This window comes from Aulonocara sp. 'chitande type north' Nkhata Bay, linkage group LG1 (assembly GCF_057382095.1).
Source record: "Aulonocara sp. 'chitande type north' Nkhata Bay isolate Kocher_YH1m ecotype deep benthic linkage group LG1, A_spYH_male_GT1.1, whole genome shotgun sequence".
NCBI lineage: Eukaryota > Metazoa > Chordata > Actinopteri > Cichliformes > Cichlidae > Aulonocara > Aulonocara sp. 'chitande type north' Nkhata Bay.
Window position 1 is genome coordinate 6,484,018 of NC_141344.1, and position 19,815 is coordinate 6,503,832.

At 37.2% G+C, this 19,815-nt stretch overlaps 1 protein-coding gene across 7 annotated transcripts in view; it reads left to right on the forward strand.

The window, feature by feature from the left end:
- Nucleotides 1–967: 967 nt before the first annotated feature.
- The window catches only part of cep89 (centrosomal protein 89), a 56,267-nt gene continuing 37,419 nt past the window's right edge, over nt 968–19,815 (forward strand). For 2 of the 7 annotated variants that reach the window (XM_086306615.1, XM_086306931.1), the window contains exons 1-16: nt 968–1,193; nt 1,684–1,790; nt 2,327–2,473; nt 2,675–2,867; nt 5,242–5,305; nt 6,354–6,449; nt 7,223–7,471; nt 8,026–8,168; nt 10,003–10,053; nt 10,570–10,653; nt 11,318–11,421; nt 12,213–12,328; nt 13,385–13,565; nt 14,063–14,230; nt 15,345–15,486; nt 17,486–17,612. In XM_086306615.1, coding sequence (XP_086162741.1) covers nt 1,152–1,193; nt 1,684–1,790; nt 2,327–2,473; nt 2,675–2,867; nt 5,242–5,305; nt 6,354–6,449; nt 7,223–7,471; nt 8,026–8,168; nt 10,003–10,053; nt 10,570–10,653; nt 11,318–11,421; nt 12,213–12,328; nt 13,385–13,565; nt 14,063–14,230; nt 15,345–15,486; nt 17,486–17,612 — 2,014 coding nt within the window. In that variant the 5' untranslated portion in view covers nt 968–1,151. Of the gene's footprint in view, nt 1,194–1,683; nt 1,791–2,326; nt 2,474–2,674; nt 2,868–5,241; nt 5,306–6,353; nt 6,450–7,222; nt 7,472–8,025; nt 8,169–10,002; nt 10,054–10,569; nt 10,654–11,317; nt 11,422–12,212; nt 12,329–13,384; nt 13,566–14,062; nt 14,231–15,344; nt 15,487–17,485; nt 17,613–17,807; nt 18,030–19,815 lie in introns of those variants that run through there. The other 5 variants (XM_086306532.1, XM_086306699.1, XM_086306779.1 and 2 more) reach the window with 4 other exon arrangements.

The following is a 19,815-nucleotide window of genomic DNA, read 5'->3' on the forward strand; positions in this document are numbered from 1 at the left end:
ATAACGGGTCACATTTGAGCACACAGAGTAAGCAAATATGTACTTGTAATGTGCTCAGATAATTTCAATAAGTGCTTACAGAGGGGAAATTAATGTAGCCTCTAACTGCAATTGGTTTACAAACAGACCAAGCACTATGGCTCATAATACAATTACACCTTACCTGTTTGGACTATATTTTTATATTTCATTTTTACTTGCTGCCAGGAACGTTTGGGGCCTGTTGGGTTGCACCTGCGCTCACATCACATCACAAAATAAAATGTATGAAATAAAAAATAAAATAAAATGTAATAAAATAACGTGTTAAATGGGTGGAAATCCCTAGATCAATGTTTAAATTAACACTCAGGCATTGACTCTGTCGGCTATGTTTTGCCATGCATGCTCCCTTCTTTTGCAGCTGTGGCTGTGTTACTTTTTTTCCGCGGAATTTGCATGTTATCGGCATATGCTGCCATCAGAATTTCGGCCTCAAGCGCTGTAAAATACATTGACCGCGCCTTCTTTCCCTCCGTCTCCATGGTGACTCGCTTAATCTGTGCTCCACTAATCAGGGCTTTATGTATCCTCGTGTGCGCGTTTAACTTGGGGTTAAAGCAACTCCGCGTTGACTGAACTAATTGTTATCAGCCTTTCTGAAACCGAATATTCCGAGTTGGACAGTTCGGGGTTACTCAACCCTGAGTATCGTTTTTCACTCTGAGTTTTCTAAACCGGCTTCCTGAAATAGGGCCCTGTTCTTCAAATTAAAAGTCACCAGCAGTGAAAGAAGAAAAAGAAAAGTTTTTTCGGGGACAAACGGTGTTATTTAAATGGGCCAACATCGTCCCCTGTTGGCCAGGCTGCGAGTTGGTAAGCAAGTCGTTGCTAGGTGGATCAAAGCAGTCTCTGATTGGCTTTTGCCTTCAAACTTAGCCAATCAGCGTTACGTTTGGAGCACGGTTCCTTCTTGTTGTGAAGCGTCTAGATACAAGGAAACTGCAAGCAGCCATCCTTGTTGAATTTAGTTAGCTTACGCATTTTCCTTTCTCGGCGAATTATAATTTCTGATTTAATTGTAAAACTGTTTTATTGAAAGAATACTTCGCAAAAGCATTAAATAACATTAACCTATATAGTAGACGGCAACTGTAAAACGTATTTCCAGTATGTTAAGATTTAGCTTTAGGAGGGAGAAAGACAAGGAGTTTGTAAGTTTCCATTCTTTTATGATAGATATTAACCTTTTGTAGTTTGTCTTATTATTTTTGTGTTTTTTAAGGCTTTACTTATGGTTAATTAATAATAGTAGGCGTTCTTTGTTTTCAAAAATACTGCCGCTAACTCTTGGTAATGAGTATTTAATTGGTGGTATTGCCTATTTTTTAAGCTAGAGTTTGTATAAATGGTGAATTGAGGGTTTTTTGTGCACTAGCGATTGCTCTAGCATTACTTAGTAAAATTTGAGGATAAATATTGGTGCTGTTGTGCCTTCATTACGCTCATCACTGGTCGTCAGGTGGTCATACTGTGATTCTGTAATAAATCCCTTTACCCTTCCCCTGCTGTTCACCCTGCACAACATCTGTGTTGTTTTGTTTTTGTTTGTCCCCCCCCCCTCAATTTGGTGTCATCTTATATAAACCCTCCTGAAGCGTTGTGTCTGTATGTCCCTCTAACTCTTCTCTCTGTGTTGCGTAGAAGCATATAGCTCATGGTTTGATCCCTGCTGCCTCCATTGCTCCCAAACCAGCCGTACCTCGTACCCCTCCCCCTCGCAGCCCAAACCCTTCACCTGAGAGACCCAGGTACCTAACACTTTCTGTTTATCGCCCATAACCTCCAACAGCCTTTCATGTTTCATGTTTCTACTAAACTGTCATTTAATCCACACTTTCATGTTTGCTATGAGCTTGTTAGAGGCTATTTATCGAAATGTTGATTATTTCCACCGTATTTGAGGTTATGTTCTGTCCTTCCGCAAGCTGGGCTTTATTTGTTTTTCTATCTGTTATTACAAAGAACGTTAACAAGCAAAATATCATGAGACTTTGTGTAGCAATAGATCATGTGTAAAGAAAAAAACATTAAATTTTAGTGCAGGTCCAAGTCATTTTAATTAAATTGAAAACTAGAGCACTGGCTTTGGTTAATGATCTGCTCTGCTTGTGCCGTTGTTGTTGTCATAAATGATGCATTTATTGATAATTGTCATCATCCAAACTCTATAAATAAAGTCAAAAATTGTAGAGTGACTTCAAATTTGCATGCGATGCTTTCCATGCATTTCATTTACTTTTCTGTTACACATAGTGTCTCATAAAGTATGTGTTTCTATCTACAGGTCAGCTTTAGCAGCAGCCATTTTATCATCCTCACTCACTGGACAGACATGGGCCATACCTCCTGCCCGGCTGATGTCTTTATCCGAGAGTGGTCAATCAGAATCCTTCACATCTGAGCCAAACATCAGCACAGCACTTTACACAAGGTAGCCATCATATGGGAAAGGCAACAGTATTATGTCAAGATTTGTGTCATCACCAGTGTGTCAGAAAAATAAAATTCATTTTCTCTGGCAGGAGTTTTAAGAGAAAAAAACTGTTCATAAAAGTGGCTGTATTAGTTTGTGCCTCTACTAAGATACATCTAATTGTCTTCTGCTGTTATCTTACATGCTTAACTTCCTCAGAGACAGATGGTCAGAAGATTTGGTTAGCCGGCCACGTCTGTCCTCTCCTGACCAGTCAGAGGGGGAGTTGGAAGACAAGGAACAGGAAGTGGTGGATGAAGAGGATGGGGAGGAACATGTCTACCACACTCTGGACCGAAGGCAGAATTCTTCACTCACCGAATCTGTCTATGCTCTGCCACTAAAAACTAAGGTGAGGAGCTGCAGAAAGAGCTTGTATTATGTGCATGAAGGTTTCTCAGTAGATTGTTCCATGCTTCTAATACAGATCGCATAAAATACCTGTAAGAGGTGATTAGTGGTTATAAGACTAGAGGCTAAATGGGTGGCTGTGTATTTATTAGGTGTAACCCTAATAGTGGCATGTGTTACATTTAGGTGAGGCAGTTCCAGGTGTCTCTTCCAGAAGACGAGAACTCTCAGAATAACTTTAATCTTGATTCATCCTAAAATGGGAAACTTCTCGGTTCCAGAGCATCTAATCAGAATAAGTTCAGCCACCGCTGAGAATATTTGCAGAGCTAAATATGTCTGTGTAATAAAAAAAAAAGCCATCATCAGATGTCATGATTCACTATGGCAACAGGTTAAATAGAGCAGAGCCTCCATTTTAACGCAGAGTAGTTATGAATATGTGTGCCAATGCAAAATATGACATTTATCTTTAAATGGTGAGTGATGAAAGAAATAAGTAAGCTTTATTTTTATTTATTATTTTGGTTATTTTGTTGATTACTCATTCATATTTTTCTAAAGATGATCAAACTAAAATCCAGCCGATATCTCTACATATATTACAATAATTATTTCGATATATTTATTCATCAGTTATCTGACGTCTGTCTTAATCTGTAACAGCTGAATAAGAGTTCTTAGATTGGATTTATTTATTTATTTATTTATTTTTTACATGCAAATTTTGCCCAATTTTCCCAGCTCTGTAATTTGGAAATGTTTAAATATTTCAACATTAAGTGTTGTCAAAACACATTTAAACAATCTTCAAAATGTATCCAAAACCTCACTTTAAACTCCATTTAGTTCACCTTCAGGATCACTACAGTCATTCTCACTGAGACATTTATAAATCTCCAACATGATGCCAATTATGACAGCAATTTTCAGTCTTGGCTGGTCACCATGTAACAGTTGACTGGTAATTACTTATTATTTTGTGCATCTAAAGGGTCAGCCCATGAGGTTTATTTAATGGGAGGTTGGAGTGTTGGCATGTATTTAATGAGTGTTACTACTCCTAAATAGGTTTTCCTTGAGTCTGTGGTATTTTGGTATTGTAATCCCAGTCTGATCCAGTAGGAGGCACAGTTGTACTCAGAATCGATACTTTGTTTCTTTTTAATGCTGTGCTATGGTTGTCACTAAAACTATCAGCTGTGATTCAGCTCAGTAGCCATATATACGGACTTGGCTTATAGCATCTGCAGATATCCTTTCAGTTTTTCTTAGTAAATGTTGGTGGTTTTTTTGTTTTTGTTTCCTTCTATCAAACAGTTTTCTCTGTTGTACATTTGGCATTTAATTTATGTATCTACATGGTTAAATCCTGAATCCCCCCTTTTTTCTCCACTACAAAATGTTACCGTGTTTGTCTGTGGTGCTCTTACAATCCAGGTGGTGAGTTCTTGCACTTCTGCAAATTGCCTGAAAATTGCCTTAAAAAGCTGTTATTGTGATTTATGGTAGTCACTGATCACAGTACATTAGTAATGGGAAGTTTTTCACAGTCTTGCTTTATCTGCACACAGTTAATTCTATTCTGTGGTGTACAGTTTATCTGTAAAATTGCCTTGTGAGTTCTCTTCTTAATTCGGTCCGTGGCACTATGCCAAATGTCTCCTTTTATAGATCCCTGAGAAAATGTTATATTATGTTGTTGTTCTTCTACTTGGATAGCTAACCTGTAAAAGTCCCAATGGTCTCTCCCTGTCAACTATCTTTCCAGGCTATGGCAGTGTCTGAATCTCTCAGTTATGACAGCCACAAGTCAAAGTGATATAGGACATCATGGATCTATTGTGTCATAATCTAAGGCCAACAGACCTAGTATGGTGACTCATATGATATAGTAGTTTTACACAATGGTGTACCACCTCTAGGTCCAAAAAAACATCAGCCCGAACCCACATAAATCTACAGGATGGTCTTCACTTTCTGCTTTTTTTATGACTCAGGGTGAGAGTAAAGGTCACTGTGAGGACATTGTGCTTGTTTCTAAATATAGAAATGCAGTATATTTTTTTCCATCAACAATTGTGGAATTTATTGAATTTTTATCATGGTTGAGGTGTTAAAAATAAATTGTCTTCCAATTTTTCCTCATAATTCTGTTTCAGCTATATGTCTTCTCTACACTGAACTGACAAATGTAATTCATTCATGTTGTTTTGTAGGCTCTTTCTAACTGTACAATTTAATAAATACACTGATAAGATATTATCGGATACGTTTTGGCAAAGACCATAAATAAACTCCTCCAGGCTGCAGGGATTTATATATTTGTTTGAAAAGACTTACTATACTGACTCCCTCTTTATTTATTTTGACAGTCTGTCTTCAAGTCCTCTACACCCCTGCCAACTCAGACTTCTGGCAGAAGAGAGTCTTCACCAGGTACTGATTTTACAATAATGACAGATGGGTTAACATATTTCATAAGGAGAAGAACATCGTAGTAGTAGTAATAATGATAATGATAATACGAAGGACAATGCTCATGAAAGAATTGATCTGTGGTAAAAATTGACCTATGTATTTAAAATATGGCCTGTATATTGTAGAGCCCACTGAAAAAGATCAGAAATCAGCACTGATTTCCAGTTAGCTTTCTTCTAGTACATTTTCACACATCCAACACATAAATGCTTGAAAATAAAACTGTGTGTATTTTTATAAACAGATTTTTGTATATAGGTAGCAAATAGCAAACGCACATGCCCACAAATTTCAAACATTTTAGCTGATATAAAACAGCTGGTTGTGATCACTGATGTGAAAGACAGGTGGTAACATTGACAGTAATAGGTCTATCGAGTAATTGGAATGACTCTAATTATGAACAGCAAATCTGAAAATCTCTCCAACAACATGTAACTAAACATAAAGTTCTGTTATTGCTTTTGTGTATTGTTGGTGCTCTTCCAAAACAACGTGTAATAGAAATTCAAGACTATTGGCTTTTGGAGTCTTTTCTATGAAAAGCACTAGTAAAACAATTAAAGCCATGCAACCTGATATTAAAATCTTCTCCATCACATAGCCAAATTACCGGTACACCACACTCTTGACTCTATGTTAGAAAAGTACAGCTCTTATTCAACTGACATTTAGTTTCATAACAGCCATAAGGTAACCTCATATCATTAGAGCTAAATGGAAAGCCTCGTTAGAATTGTTATTAGCAGTGCTACCCTCAGGCTTTTGGTGGTGGTAAATTAAACTGTTCTGTCTGTTCCTAAAATGCTCCTACCTTAATAACTAAAGTGCAGACATAATATCTGTCTGATTCGCAAGGTAACACTTTCAGGCTTTGCAGAAATTACATTTTTACATAACCATTAGCTGATTGTGGTAAAAAGGGATTTTACTATAATAAAACCCTTAGAAATCAGCGCTCCTCTCGGTTTTGAATTCATTCAATGAATTTGTTCACATCACACAGATTTCACTGAGGAGACCAGTGGCCAATCCCCAGAACCCAAAGAGAAGAAAATGTCTGTGAGGAAGACTCTTGAAAATTGGAAAGATGATGTTCCAAGTAGGTGTAAATACTAAAGTAGCCTGTGTGTGTCTGCTTGGCATTTTTACATATAGATTTTTAATTTAAAAATTAATAAATGTATGTATATTAAGCATTAAAGGGTCACCCCACTGTTTGCCTTTCTCTTCATGTCCTGTAATCTACCCAATAAAGGGTGAAGGCATTCCAATATCTGTAAGTTAACATGTTAATGTTAATATTAACTGTAAAAAAAAATATCAGAGTAAAAACAAACCATTCAATTGGTCAGGTGAAATAAACATGTTAACAATGAAATATTTTAAGTTGCATGCATTTTATGTATGTATATTTAACATAGTATTGTAGATAATGTTCTATAATGATATTTGTGGTCATCAGTGCACATTGTGTTCTGATAAATGGCTTTAGCAGAACTCGATGTGAAATGCAACATGCCATGTAAAAGTACTATTTCTTCTCTACATCATTCTCTCCATGACATTGCTGTTTTGTTGTTTTTTTTATTCATGTAACAAGAGTTCCCACCTCAAATGAGAAATGTATTTTGAAATGGTTATAGCAGGCTGCCTGCTGCCTAGATGCCTAGATATGTTACTAGATAAATGATAGTAACATAACTCATATAGTTATGTTACAGTTTTAGGATTTTTTTCTGTTTGTGTCCATGTTTTCTATCTCTGCTGTAACAAAAAGCAGCACTAAATTTGTATTTTCAATACAGTACATACTTTCTGTTCATTTATACATTTTATTCTATTTTTGAAAAGTATTTTTGTTGCCTGTTTCAGCAACACCGACCATTTTCACTGCTGGTCACCCCAGGCAAGCAAGCCAAGCCAAAAGCCCCAAAGACCTCCGTGAGCTTCCTCCAGAACCCAGCAATACATACAGTGAACTGCGGAAGAAGGTAGTGAGGGACCGTCGGGAAAAGAACACAAGGATGGTAGACAAAGAAAAGCTACTAGAGGAGAGACTGCAGCGCCTGGAACGGGAGATTAGTGACAGCAAAGCCTTCTCAAACCAGAGGTCCTCTGCAGGTAGAGTAGAGGAACCGCTGGAGAGATACTGTACAGAGGAACAATGTGGAGAAATTGAATGAAGGGAAGTAGGGAAAGTATATAGAAGTAACAGTGGAAGTAAAACAGATGCAAATGAGGCAGAAAGGAAAAGTAAGCAGAGAGTTACAGCGGATGGAGGAATTTACAAGTGTCAAAAGAGGGAGCTGGAGATAGTGCTAAGGGTAGAAATGGCACTGATCGTTGGACTCCACAGCATGTCCTCAGCATGAAGAGAAGAAGAGGGAGTAATGAAAAGAAACATGAAAGCACTTTGCTGATCTTTAGGCAGACCACATGTACTGTAGAGTCAAAACCCATGTTGAGGAATGACCTGAATGGGCTGTGTTGCATTGTAGTGTTGCATAGTTGCACACTCCTGAAAGATACAAATTATTGTCCTGATTTTGTAAAAATCACAAGCCCTCACATTTCACATTTTTTGCTTTAATTCAATGCTTTGGCATGTGGAAACTGGCTTAAAACTACTTATTAATCTGGAAAATTATTTGTAACCTGATATGCTTTGTTTGCAGGCAGCCAAGCAGAGCTGCAGAATTTGAGGCAACATGCTCAGGAGCTGGTTGATGAAAACGATGCCCTCAAACTGACAGTTCACCGTCTGAATGTGGAGCTGAGCCACTACCAGGCGCGGTTCAGACCACTGTCCAAAGAAGAGGTATAACAAGCTCAAGACATGAATATGACAAGAGACTACTTCAGTGAAGGATAAGGGGCTAATTGAGAATTAATGAACTATAGGTATTTCTAAAAAAAATATATATATATGGGTCAGTTTAAACTTTTCATGAATAAGATGCAATGCAACCTCAGGGTTTGCTTGAAAGAAATTTGAGAAATTGTATTGTGAATATTACCAATCAGCTCAGTTACGAACAGCTGTTCCTATTAGGGAGTTGTACAGAGAAAAAAATTCAGTCTGTCTCACTGCTACCTTACCAAATTTAACTTAAATCAGGTATATGTGTTTGTTGGGTCTGTGTTTCCACAAGCCCCGCTGGTTTAGAGACTTATTCATCATGAAGAAAACAAGACAGTCAGCGATCGATCGATTTACTTTCAAGGGAGGCCTCATTGTTATCTGCCACAAAATGACCCCTTTTATTGGGAAAACAGTTCATATAATACACATCACAGCAAAAGCACCACCCACGTAAAACCCCCAAATGGTTACAACGACAAGGCACTATGCGTGTGTATGTGTAAACATCTGTATGCATGTGAGAATGTGTGTGTGTGTGGCCTCCTGCTGACCAAAAGGGTCATAAAAGCAGGAAGCAACATCACAAGAAACAGATCTTCCAGATAGGATGTATCTGCAAAAAAACACTACATCCCCCCCAGAACCTCGAGAGGTTGGGGAGGGGGATAAAAGAATTCCTTTCTTAACAGAGTTAAAACAATGTAGAGATGGTAAGCATAAAAATGACAACATTTAACAATTCACTCTAACAGTGTTCTCCTGTATTATCTTCATTTACTCTTAGACTTATTTTCTTAGATTCTGTAGAAAATCTAATGGCAGTACATCTCCTTATTTTCAAAGCTTCATAACTGAGCTTTTAAGATACACATCCACCTTTGATCCAAAACCCTGCTGAGTGAAGTAAGGTTTTATTTTTGTCAGTCCTTCCCTCTGATTTGTTGAACCAAAAGAGTTTTTTGTTACTGTCTGTGGCGGTCTCTCTGGTACAGTCTGTCCAGATTATTGTAGGTTTAGCGCTGCAGGAGAAAGCCAGCCTTTGGTTTTAATCATGACTACCTCATGCTGTGTTTTCACACCAGGGGATCTCCTGCTCTCATCACTGCCTCTGTGGCTGCATGTCTCTGCAAAGGCTCATTACTAACAAGTGAAGTGTGGCTGGAAAGAAAGAGATAAAGGAAAATGCATTTTACAGTGAAGTAACACAGTTATAAGAGATTGGATGAGTCATAATCAGTTTAATTGGTTCAGTTAAAAGGATCTGCTTCCATATTAAATTATCTATAGCAAACCTTGAGTGGGTCTCCTCTTTTTTGCTGTAGGAGGCATTTTGCTGGTAAGTTAGAAGTTCATAGGATCAGTACAGATCAATACAAAGTTGCTCTGATTGATTATCTTTATCCTATAACATGTCCTAACTGATGAGTGTTCTTCCAGCAAGACATTGCCACCATTCAAAGGGCATGAGGTAACACTCAATGATTTGATGTGTATGAGCCAAATGAACACCTAAATTAAATTTTAGAGTGTCATGGAAACAGGTCCATCTTTAAAACACCAAATAAAGGGACATCTTTGGAAGAATGGTGTTCCATTCCTCTATTGGAGCAGCTTAGCTCTTAGTCAGAGTAACTACTCTTGTGTAGTTATTGATGCTACACTAGATTCCAACACTCTATTGGCCCATTTTGATATATTCAACTTATCCATGTAAAGGACTAAACTGTAGTGATGGGATAAAAGCCCAACTTCATTTTCTTTCTTTCTATGTCACTCCTTACTCATCTAGCACTCCAAAGTCAGTGGCTTACCAAACACGGGGTCTCCTCCTCCATGGCTGGTAAGTATAAATATATAACACTACAGTACATTTCTGGCTTGACTGTAGGCTGACCTTTTAGCAAGTTAATAATCTGATGTCACTAATCAATACATATAGTGTCGCTGGCTAATCTAATAGGCAAGTCATTTCGTAAAATAAATTGACTGGTCAATCGATTACTATGGTTGATTTTTTCAGTATCCCATGAAATTGAAGAAAAATGTGAAATTGCAGATTTTCAGTCTGCTGACAGTTGGTCTGGTAGCACGGTTAATCACAACCAAAGCTCACTAAAATTTGCACAGGTAAGAGACTGGGCATTTTCTTTTAAATGAGTATATCTGAATGCCACATTGTCCAGTATCTGTCCACCCTAACAAGATCATAAAGCCCATTTGCACCAGGTATTATTACTGTCACTGTCTGATTGAAAACAAACTTTTCCTGTGTGGCGTAATCTCTAGCAAGGCAAAAGATTCATGGCACTCATGTTATGTCTAGTTTAAACTATTTCTCTTTGTCCCTTTTATGTAGGTCGACATGAAGTATTTATCTCCTCTACTGCTGGCTTATGAAGACAGAATGAATGAGAAAGATGCCATTCTGCAAACCACTGAGGTAAAGTGGTGAAATTTGTGTGAGTTTTAATGAATCATCTTTCATATTTTCTTTTTGGAGAATTGGTGAGGTTATTTCAGAGGTGGGGGTTGTTAAGTACTATTTGATGTGCCAACTTGTATTTATGTGGTTCATGGGTTGAAAACCTGCAGTACACTCAGTAGATAGAATGCATTAGTCAAGGTGCTCCCAGGATCTTATTAGATGAGGTAAACATTTAGTCATGCAAACAACAGAAGTCAAAATAAAATCATATTTTGTTCTAGTGGTAATTATTGTCTTTTTAATAAATATTTGGGTCTTTTAAAGGTAGCTATATAATACATCCTTCCTTTGGAATTAATAAACAAGTAAAAAGTAAAAACATTCTGTTTAATATGCTGCAAAAGGTTGCGATTGAGCAGGTTTCTGTGTCCTGAGGCGATCCAGTTCCAGCATAAAAGGACTTGGAACAGTTTCACAGGGGGAGGTGAGACCAGACTTAGTGGGTATAACACTAACAGGACAGCTGGTGTGCTCAGGCAGTCTCAGTGAAGGATGGTATCTCCCCAGGGGGACCTTTAAGCCTTGGCTTAGAGGTGGTAGTAGAGCAGAAGATGCATTTATTTTGTGTTTTTCTTTATGGCCTTGAAATCATTAGTTTTTGTGTATTTGTCTGCTACAGGAAAACATGAAAAAGTTGCATTTTCAATTAGAGGAAGTCATTAAAGAAAATGAGAAACTCCATGATGAAATTACCAAGACCGGAGCGGTCAATCAGAAAGACTGGTAAGAAAAAATGCACGGCTTTGTGTATGTGGGTTATTTCAACACTGTATGAACTTGATTTGCCGTCATCATTCATTCATCTGATCTTGTAATGAAAATTAAATGTCTTTTTTCTTTATCCATTGCTAGATGATAGATGCAATTAAGAAAATGAAAGAAGCTAAACCTTTGTTTCCTTTGGTACACCCCTGCTGCTGGTATTCTGTCTTTCATAATCATTCTAGCATAGAATGCTGCTGACACTGACTGAAACTAACTCTGAGAAGTTAGATAATTGCACTGCCTTTATGTAAACTATCAGGGATTTTAGAGTTGTTAACCTCTTCATGTATCTCAATCTAATATATAAGGGATTACTTAAGTACTAGGAATACATGTTGATGCTCAGTACATTTGTATACGTATAGACTTAGTCTTTATTTCAAGTGCTCTTGTGAAAAGTATAAATACTTCATGATACTAGATGTCCAATTCATTCAAAGGCCAACACTTGTAGGCAATCATATTAACTCATTTATTTGTATTCAGTAGACTTATCAAGTTGTTAATATGTTTCTTCTTAGAAAGACTAACTTGCAGGAGTAGAAAAGTATATGTTATCTTACAAGGATTACAGAATTTATGTAAGATTTGTTTCTTGGAAAGATAGCTTAATCTCTGTAAAGGCTAATGTAGCATGTAGCAAAGCTATTTATAGTATTTTTGTGTCTGTTTGTTAAATTAGCAAGTTTTGTGATGTGCTGATTTAGCATTGATAATATCTCACTCTCCTGCTTTCTTTCTTTCTGCAGTTATCAAATTCAACAACAGGCCGTTCTGGTTTTGCAGGAGAACCAGGATCTCATCAATCAACTCGAGGAGCAGCATGCTGAGGCCAAGGCCACTCACAGCAGACATAACACTGAAGGTATTTTCTGAAACACTGAAAGACCTAAAAAAAAATTAAAAAGATGAAATAAATTCTTCCACAAGCATTTACACTAAAATCTTTAAAATGATGCATGCATTTCAGAATTACGTCTGTTTTTTTTGTTTAAAAAAATGTTTTTAGGTCTTTTTTGATAGGGATAAATGAGGAAATACAGAATATAACACAGAATACGCAGAAAAAGTCTAAATGTCTACTTTTGGTGTTGGCCGTGTCCCTTTGAAGGTCGTAGATTCGAACGTTAACGCAGTAGATGTTTCTTTTTGGATTCAGGTATATAATGCAAACTTTCATTTTTGTTGGCTCTTTGACCTAGCTAACACAAAGATGCATTGTTAGACATAGGAAAAGCTTAAAAAAAGCAACAGCTTGTTTAAAAGAGCCTTTCACAACATTAACAATGTAACAAATCGTTGCCAGAATGAGCCCCGCCCTAAGAATATACATCTCGTCATGTGTCTCAGTCTAATATGGATGTGATTTATTGAGTAGTAGTCATACGTGTTGATGCTCAACGCATTTTTATAAATAGGATACCATTAAACTTCATTTTGAGTTGTTTTCACCTACTGGGTGATACCTAAGGTTTTTTCCATATTATTTTTGGTTTCATAATACATACTTTCCTTTCTGTTGGCCCCGTGATCTAGCCAACAAAGAAACACAAAGACCCATTGTTAAACATAGGGAAAGATCACTTTTTAAAAGTCTTTCACAACGTTAACAGATCTTCATTTTCCATTTCGGGTGAGCCCCACCTCAAGAATATGCAACTTAAAAACGTACACACTCGCAATTTCACGGCCTTTTTTGTAAACATGTTAAATTCAGAAAAGATTACTCAAAAAGACTCAAGTGACATACAAGGAGAATACATACAAGAAAACATGAAAATACATTTTGAGCACTAAAGGCATTTAGCCTAATGTACATTTACTGGGCTCGCTTCCCTATTTCGTTTTTTTATTTTCCTTTTTATTCATTTTCTTCTGTTTAATACTCTCTTTTTTTCTTATCTCTTTCTTGTTTCTTTAGTGGCAAAAGTGTCTAAGAAACTGATGTTATTAGAAGTGGAAAACCAGCGTTTGGAAGGGGACCTGGAAGAAAGCAGGAGGGAGGTGCAGAAAAATAAGAAGGAGCTTCAAGTTCTGCAGGCCCGCCTAAAGGATGCAGTCACCTGGGACGAACACTGCAGCATTGCTGGAAAACTGAGAAGGTACCCTTCTAATCTCACGTTATTAAACAAAACTGAATACTTAAGTATTAAAGCTGCTCTGTTATTTCAAAGAGAAAACAAGAAACTGTAGACTGAACAATTTATCTTCACAAGCATTGACCATTCTTGCTCTATGTTGGGTAAGGGTGTTGAGAAAGCTTTGTTTATTATTATTTCAGTTGATTTGTAGCACAGATAAGTAGACAAAACAAGAACTACAACAAGAGTAGCACCTGAAGCACTGCAGTTTTAAGTGCAACAGAAAAGTCAAATGGGATTTAATGAATAAATGTACGTGGTCAGGTATTGTCATAGCCCCTGGGATTTAAAATACAACTCATGTTTACACAAATGAATCAAAAATAAATTGCATAAGCATGAAATAACAGGACTATTACATTTAAAACAAATATCAGTAGGCTATATTTTGGAGTTTTAATTGCAGATTGTGACACGTGCTGTGACATAATTCTATGAACTCTTCTCTTCACTCTCAGACAACTGGAGCAGCATGAGAGCAGAAGTAAGGGTGAAATTGACAAACTGCTTCTGAGAGTATCTAACCTCCAGGAGGAGAACAGGATTCTAGCTCTGGACAAAGCCCAGCTAACTGCAAAAACAAGGGCAATGGAGGCTGAGCTGGAGCTCTCCAGGCAATCCAACAGGTAGTAAATATTTAGTGTTCTTTGTTTGCTGTTATCACATACATGAAACCTGGTATACAGCAGTGAGACACAGTTCTTGGAAGGTTTTCAGCATTGCTTGAGCCATTAAAACAAAAGAATGTTATGATTACTATAACAGCATGTGGAACCAATTCCATTTTCAATATATTAAAGTACTTTTGTGCAAAGAATATGCAGCATCTGGATATGTTGAGAAACAAACTGCCATAAAAACTGGTACATGGATGTTTAACAAGAGTAAAATCAGTGTAAACTATTTATTGTTTATAATTGGGACAGCTTGCTTTTAAAAAAACAAACACTCATGATAACTTGAAATTGAAGCAGTCTGATAATGTGCTAGACTCCTGCACATCCACTGAGCTCTGTGTTAAGGTTTTTTTAAATAAAAAAAATCCAACCTATATAAAGTAATATGGAAGAAGTCCACTTAGTAAGTGTTATGCACATGACTTTCATGTGGGAAAATGTGGTTCATATCCTATGTGAGGATCAGTGCCAACAAGCTCGTCTGATGGGAGACAGGAGAACTTTCTATTTTCATATAATCACTTTATTAATTTAATTATTATTAATTTATTTTTTTCTTTTCTAGATTTCTGTCCAACATTGTAGCTGGTGATTCATTCTTTTGTCCTGTTTGTCTAATGTTTTGACACCTAGTATAATTATAATTAATTAACTGTAGGGATTGCAAGGGATTGCAGCTGTACTTAAATATGTTCTGGTCTGGAGCCTTCGTTTCCCAGTAGATTTGTGCTGAGATTAATGTGAACTCTTTCAATATGAAGTGTGAAGTCTGTCAAAAGGTGTTTAATAACCAACATTTCCCCCCACCTTGTGCAGATGGCATGATCTCAAGTATCATCCAGCTAACCTATTGTCCTTCTTCTTATTTAACCCTTCTATCTGCTGCTTTCCCTTTTCTTAACCCCTGCTTATTTTTCTTTACCATGTTTTCACCAAACCTCCCTTTCGCACTCCATTCTCGTGCCCCCATACTTTCTCTTTCTCTCTTTTCTGTGTTTTTGGTCCTCTTTTAATACTCTTTAATCAATTCCCTTCCTCACTCGCCTATCTTTCCATCAATTAGGAAGGCTGAAAGAAGAATGAGTATGTTGAAGCAACAAAAGGAAGAGTGTGTGTTAAAGGAGGAAAAGACACGGCACTACCTGGGAGCTGTCATTTCTGTGGCAGAACACATTTCCCAGGAGAGAGACCAACTATTACACATGGTACTACTGATGCTACTGTAAAAAGATTTTGTACCACATGTGACACTGAATAGATGCACAAACATGAGGGTCTTGAAACTTTCCTTTGATAAAAAAAAAGGTCTAAATATACTGAATATTAAGTATCAATTCATTCACTTACTAATTAAGCTGTTTGTAGTAATGCCAGCTTTGGTTGCTGTTTACAGACAATTGATCCGAAATGACAACAAAATTCAGTAGTTAAGGTGTAAAGGTATTTCATAAGGGTTGCAACAGGTCTGGAGGCAGGTAGGATTTTGGATTTTAAAAATAGTCACAGAAAAACTAATAGGCACCCAAAAACTGCTGGCAGATGCAAATCAGACTGGCTACCCCTCAAAATTTGTTGGTAATAATGTCATAAGGTTGCAGAAAACCTGGGACCAGTCCCTGGATAGATTACTGGTACATCTCAGGGCCAACATAGACAGGCAACCACTCACACTCACATTCACTGACATTATCTAATGCTTATTTGTATTTCCTGAACAAGTTTGCTCTTAAAATTAACTCCATTCTAGGAGAAAGAATCTTAAGCTCCTTCTCCTCAGCTCTGCTGAGAATCATTAAATTGATGGTTAGGACTTCCAGATAATCAGTCAACTGATCAATTAAAACTGAATTATTAATGATTCCAAAATCTTATTTGGTTTTCACATGCACCTGTTTTCAGAGATAGCAAATTTAATAATTTAATAGCAGAAAATTAACTAGCCATATAATACTATTCTTTCTCTCTTTTTTGCCATATTTTTCAAGTAGTATTTGATAACAGTGTAATAAAACTGGAAATTCTGTTTTTGGAGTGCCAGCCCAGTATTTTTAGTGGCTCCCATATAGCCGCCCCTAAGAAATTTTTTTGGAGGAGGTGCCCCTGAGGATAGGTGACAAAAGTGTGCATTTGATTCAGTGTCATGTTAAAAAAACAGTTTGAGATTATTGGAACTTTGTGACATGATGCATTATTTTGCTAGAAGCAGCCATGAGAAGCTGGGTACAGTGTGGTGATGAGAGATGATGAACATGGTCAGCGACAATACTTGTGCAGGGTGCGGAATTTAAATTATGCCCAGTGATGTACTGAGGAACCCAAAGTGTGTCAAGAAAATATCCCCCATACCATTATAGCACCTCCACCACTGGCACCTTGTTTTTGATACAAGACAGGATGGATCCATGTTTCCATATTTTTTACCCAAAATTGTGACCCCACAGACAGGCAGCAGTTTTCCAGTCTTCTATTGTTAAAATGATCCTCACAAATGATCCTCACATGTATGCATATCTCTGTGTATATCTCTGTTGTATACTTTCATTATTCAGACAAGGTACACGCACAGAGAAGATAACGTAAAGGTTTTTTCAGTCAAAGCAATTGTATAAATCAGACCAAAAAGTGTGTAAGGCGTACAGGAACCGAACTGTCTGATTTTCCACCTCTGGCATTATATAACTGGGTATATATTATCTGGGTTTTTTTTAAGCATTGTGATTATGTATGTTATGTAAGCAGTAGAAATGTTTTAAATGCTGAAAACATTTTATTTTTTTTTAAATTTATACATAGTTGCCTATAAAGCACTATGATTATTGCAGAGTTAAAGAAGACTCACGGTTACTTTTTGTGTTTTTGGAGTTCTAAAGAGTCATGACCAATAATCTGAGAATGACTGGCATGGGGGAGCCTTAGCTGACTTTGACTTTTTATGAAATCTTGATTCACACAGTTACTTAGTAGGTAATAATGAGTGAGTATTTTCTTATCCATCCTTATCCAACCTAGTACAAGTCTGCAGATTGGTTATACTGTCCTGAAGTTAGACAGCTTTTGTGCCTCACCCATTTGGCTGCACAGGATTTCTGTAAATTGGCAACAGTTTGACGTCTTTCATTCATTTCCTTTATCCAATTCTCCCATAATCCCTCACTTCCTTTATCCAATTGTGTGTTTAACCCTCCCTCTGTGTTCCTTTTTTAGCTCAGTAACCCGCCATCTTCCCTGTCTGCCTCCCTAGGCATCATCTCTTCAGCAGGAAAAGCAGAGATTCATCAGCAGGATTCTCAGTGGCACAGTTCGATTTGGAAAACTACAAGAAGAAGTCAAAGTAAGTTTGTTTATTAAAACATCACTTTCAGAATACAGTCACCTCCCCTGTAAACACTTTTTTTTTCACACAAGAATCATACATCAGTGGTTTTAAAAAGTCAAATCTGGCTCACTGGCTACAGTGGGTTTGGTTTGTCTTAATAATGTCTGCACATATGATTAAGGAGCCAGAACTCTCTTAATGTATTCCCAGAAGCTGCACTGCTACGTGGCAGGCAGGTTAATTTGATCTTAACCTCTGATGCTTGGCAAGCTTTTGAACAACACATTTGGTTCATCTGGTGCCTCAACTGATCAGGCTGAAACATAACGTTCCAGTTTCAGTCCTCATGTCTGGTGTCTATTGATCAGCCCACTCTACTGGAATTGATAAACCATCTGCTTGTCAGCCTCCACTACTCGCAACGAATAAATTGATGAACACTTGTGTCTTGCAGATTGCTTTCTCTTATGCTGACTTGAGTGGGTCAAGTCAAGTATCTTAGATAATCTTCTCATTTTTAAGAGCTCATGCAATTAGGACCATACATTGTAAGCATGTTTCATGTAAAGAAAGCACCAGTATAATGATAATGATCAGAGGTTATAAAGGGGTGCCGTTTGTGCTCTATGACTGTGGTCATAGAGAACATACTGCTGTTATGTGCTATTTTACATGCATTTTCTCACTTTGCCTGTCAGCACTTTTCCTTTATGTTTGTCCCTTTCTAAAAATCCTGATTCAATCCCCACCAGGCCATGGGTTCTTTAGTTCAGTTTTAGATTACTTTCATTTAATTTTGTTTTCAGTTGACTTATAATTATACATGAATTCAAATTAATTAGAGTTTAAATTAAACTATTATGCCATGAAATCTCATCCCTCGTGTACAGTATTGCACTTGCATGTAGTTGTCAGTACCAGACACATGCATGAGCATAGGTAATTGTAGATTAGAACACAGAGCCTCTTTCTTCCTTGTTCATTCTTTGGCAAGACCACATTGATCCCACCATTCCCACAGAAATAAAATGAAGCCTATTATAGTAAATCACCATGGTAGCCTTTTCTGCTGATATGAATCTTTCCACTGTGGTTGACAGTTGTTGTACACCATCAGCTACTGTACAGTTGTGCATTCTTCTTTTGTAATTGTTTATTATGATGAAAAAAACATGACACTAGCTATAGTGCCTTGCTCAGCGGCCAGTGGTATGTGTGTTCTGTCAGTAGCTCTTGTCACTCAAACCAGAGCAAGGAAAAACATCTCAGTGGGTTTAACAATTTTATTAGGGTCTCTATAGCAACAGCTCATAGGGAGAGAGAGAGAGAGAGAGAGAGAAGTGTATGTGTGTGTACGTGTGTGAATGCAAATCTCATAGTTGGTGATCAGACCATGAAAAAAGGAGAGCTGTAAATGTTGTGGTAAAAAACATTTTCCCCTCTTTTCCTAATAGTAACACAAAAAAAAATCTGACATAAAGGTGGACTTTAAGGTTTGTAGTGGTTTCACAAAAGCATTATGGCTTAGGAATTGTCTTCAACACAATTTTAAAATGAAATAAGAACCACATTGAAGTCCTGATAGAGTATCAGCACTTATTGTTTGACCACTGCCTGCTGCAAGAATAGCCCGAACACACATTGGCACTGATTCTGAAAGTCTCTGAAACTCTGCTGGATGGATGGAACATTATTCCTCCAAAATGTTTTGATCCCTTTTAGTGTAGGGTTAAAGAGTCTTGGTTTTTACCTTGTATTTGTCACACATCACGTTGTTGTAAGCCAACCATAACGTAATATGGTCGGCATTTGCGTCATCACATTGTATTATATAAAGAAACCATACACATAATTTAATTAAGATGAGTTCATAGATTAATTAAACGAGTCACTGAGTGTTTACATTCTCTTATTTGCTCTGTGAGTCACAGCTATGTTGCCTTTCTGTAACCTGCTCCCTTCTGTACCAAACACCTGGATTGTACAGGAAAAAATATACAAACCCATTTCAGACTGGTGTATCCCAGTTCACATTTTTGAGGACATTCACACCAGCTAGAGCAGATAAATATCCCTGTGTTGTCTTTTTTATTTCTCACCTAATCAGTGTTTAAAGTATTTAGAGTTTACTTAAGCAAATATGATGCAATGGTAGGTTAATATCAGTGGTTGCTGTTTTTACTCATTTCTATTTATAACAGGACTGCATACATGTTAT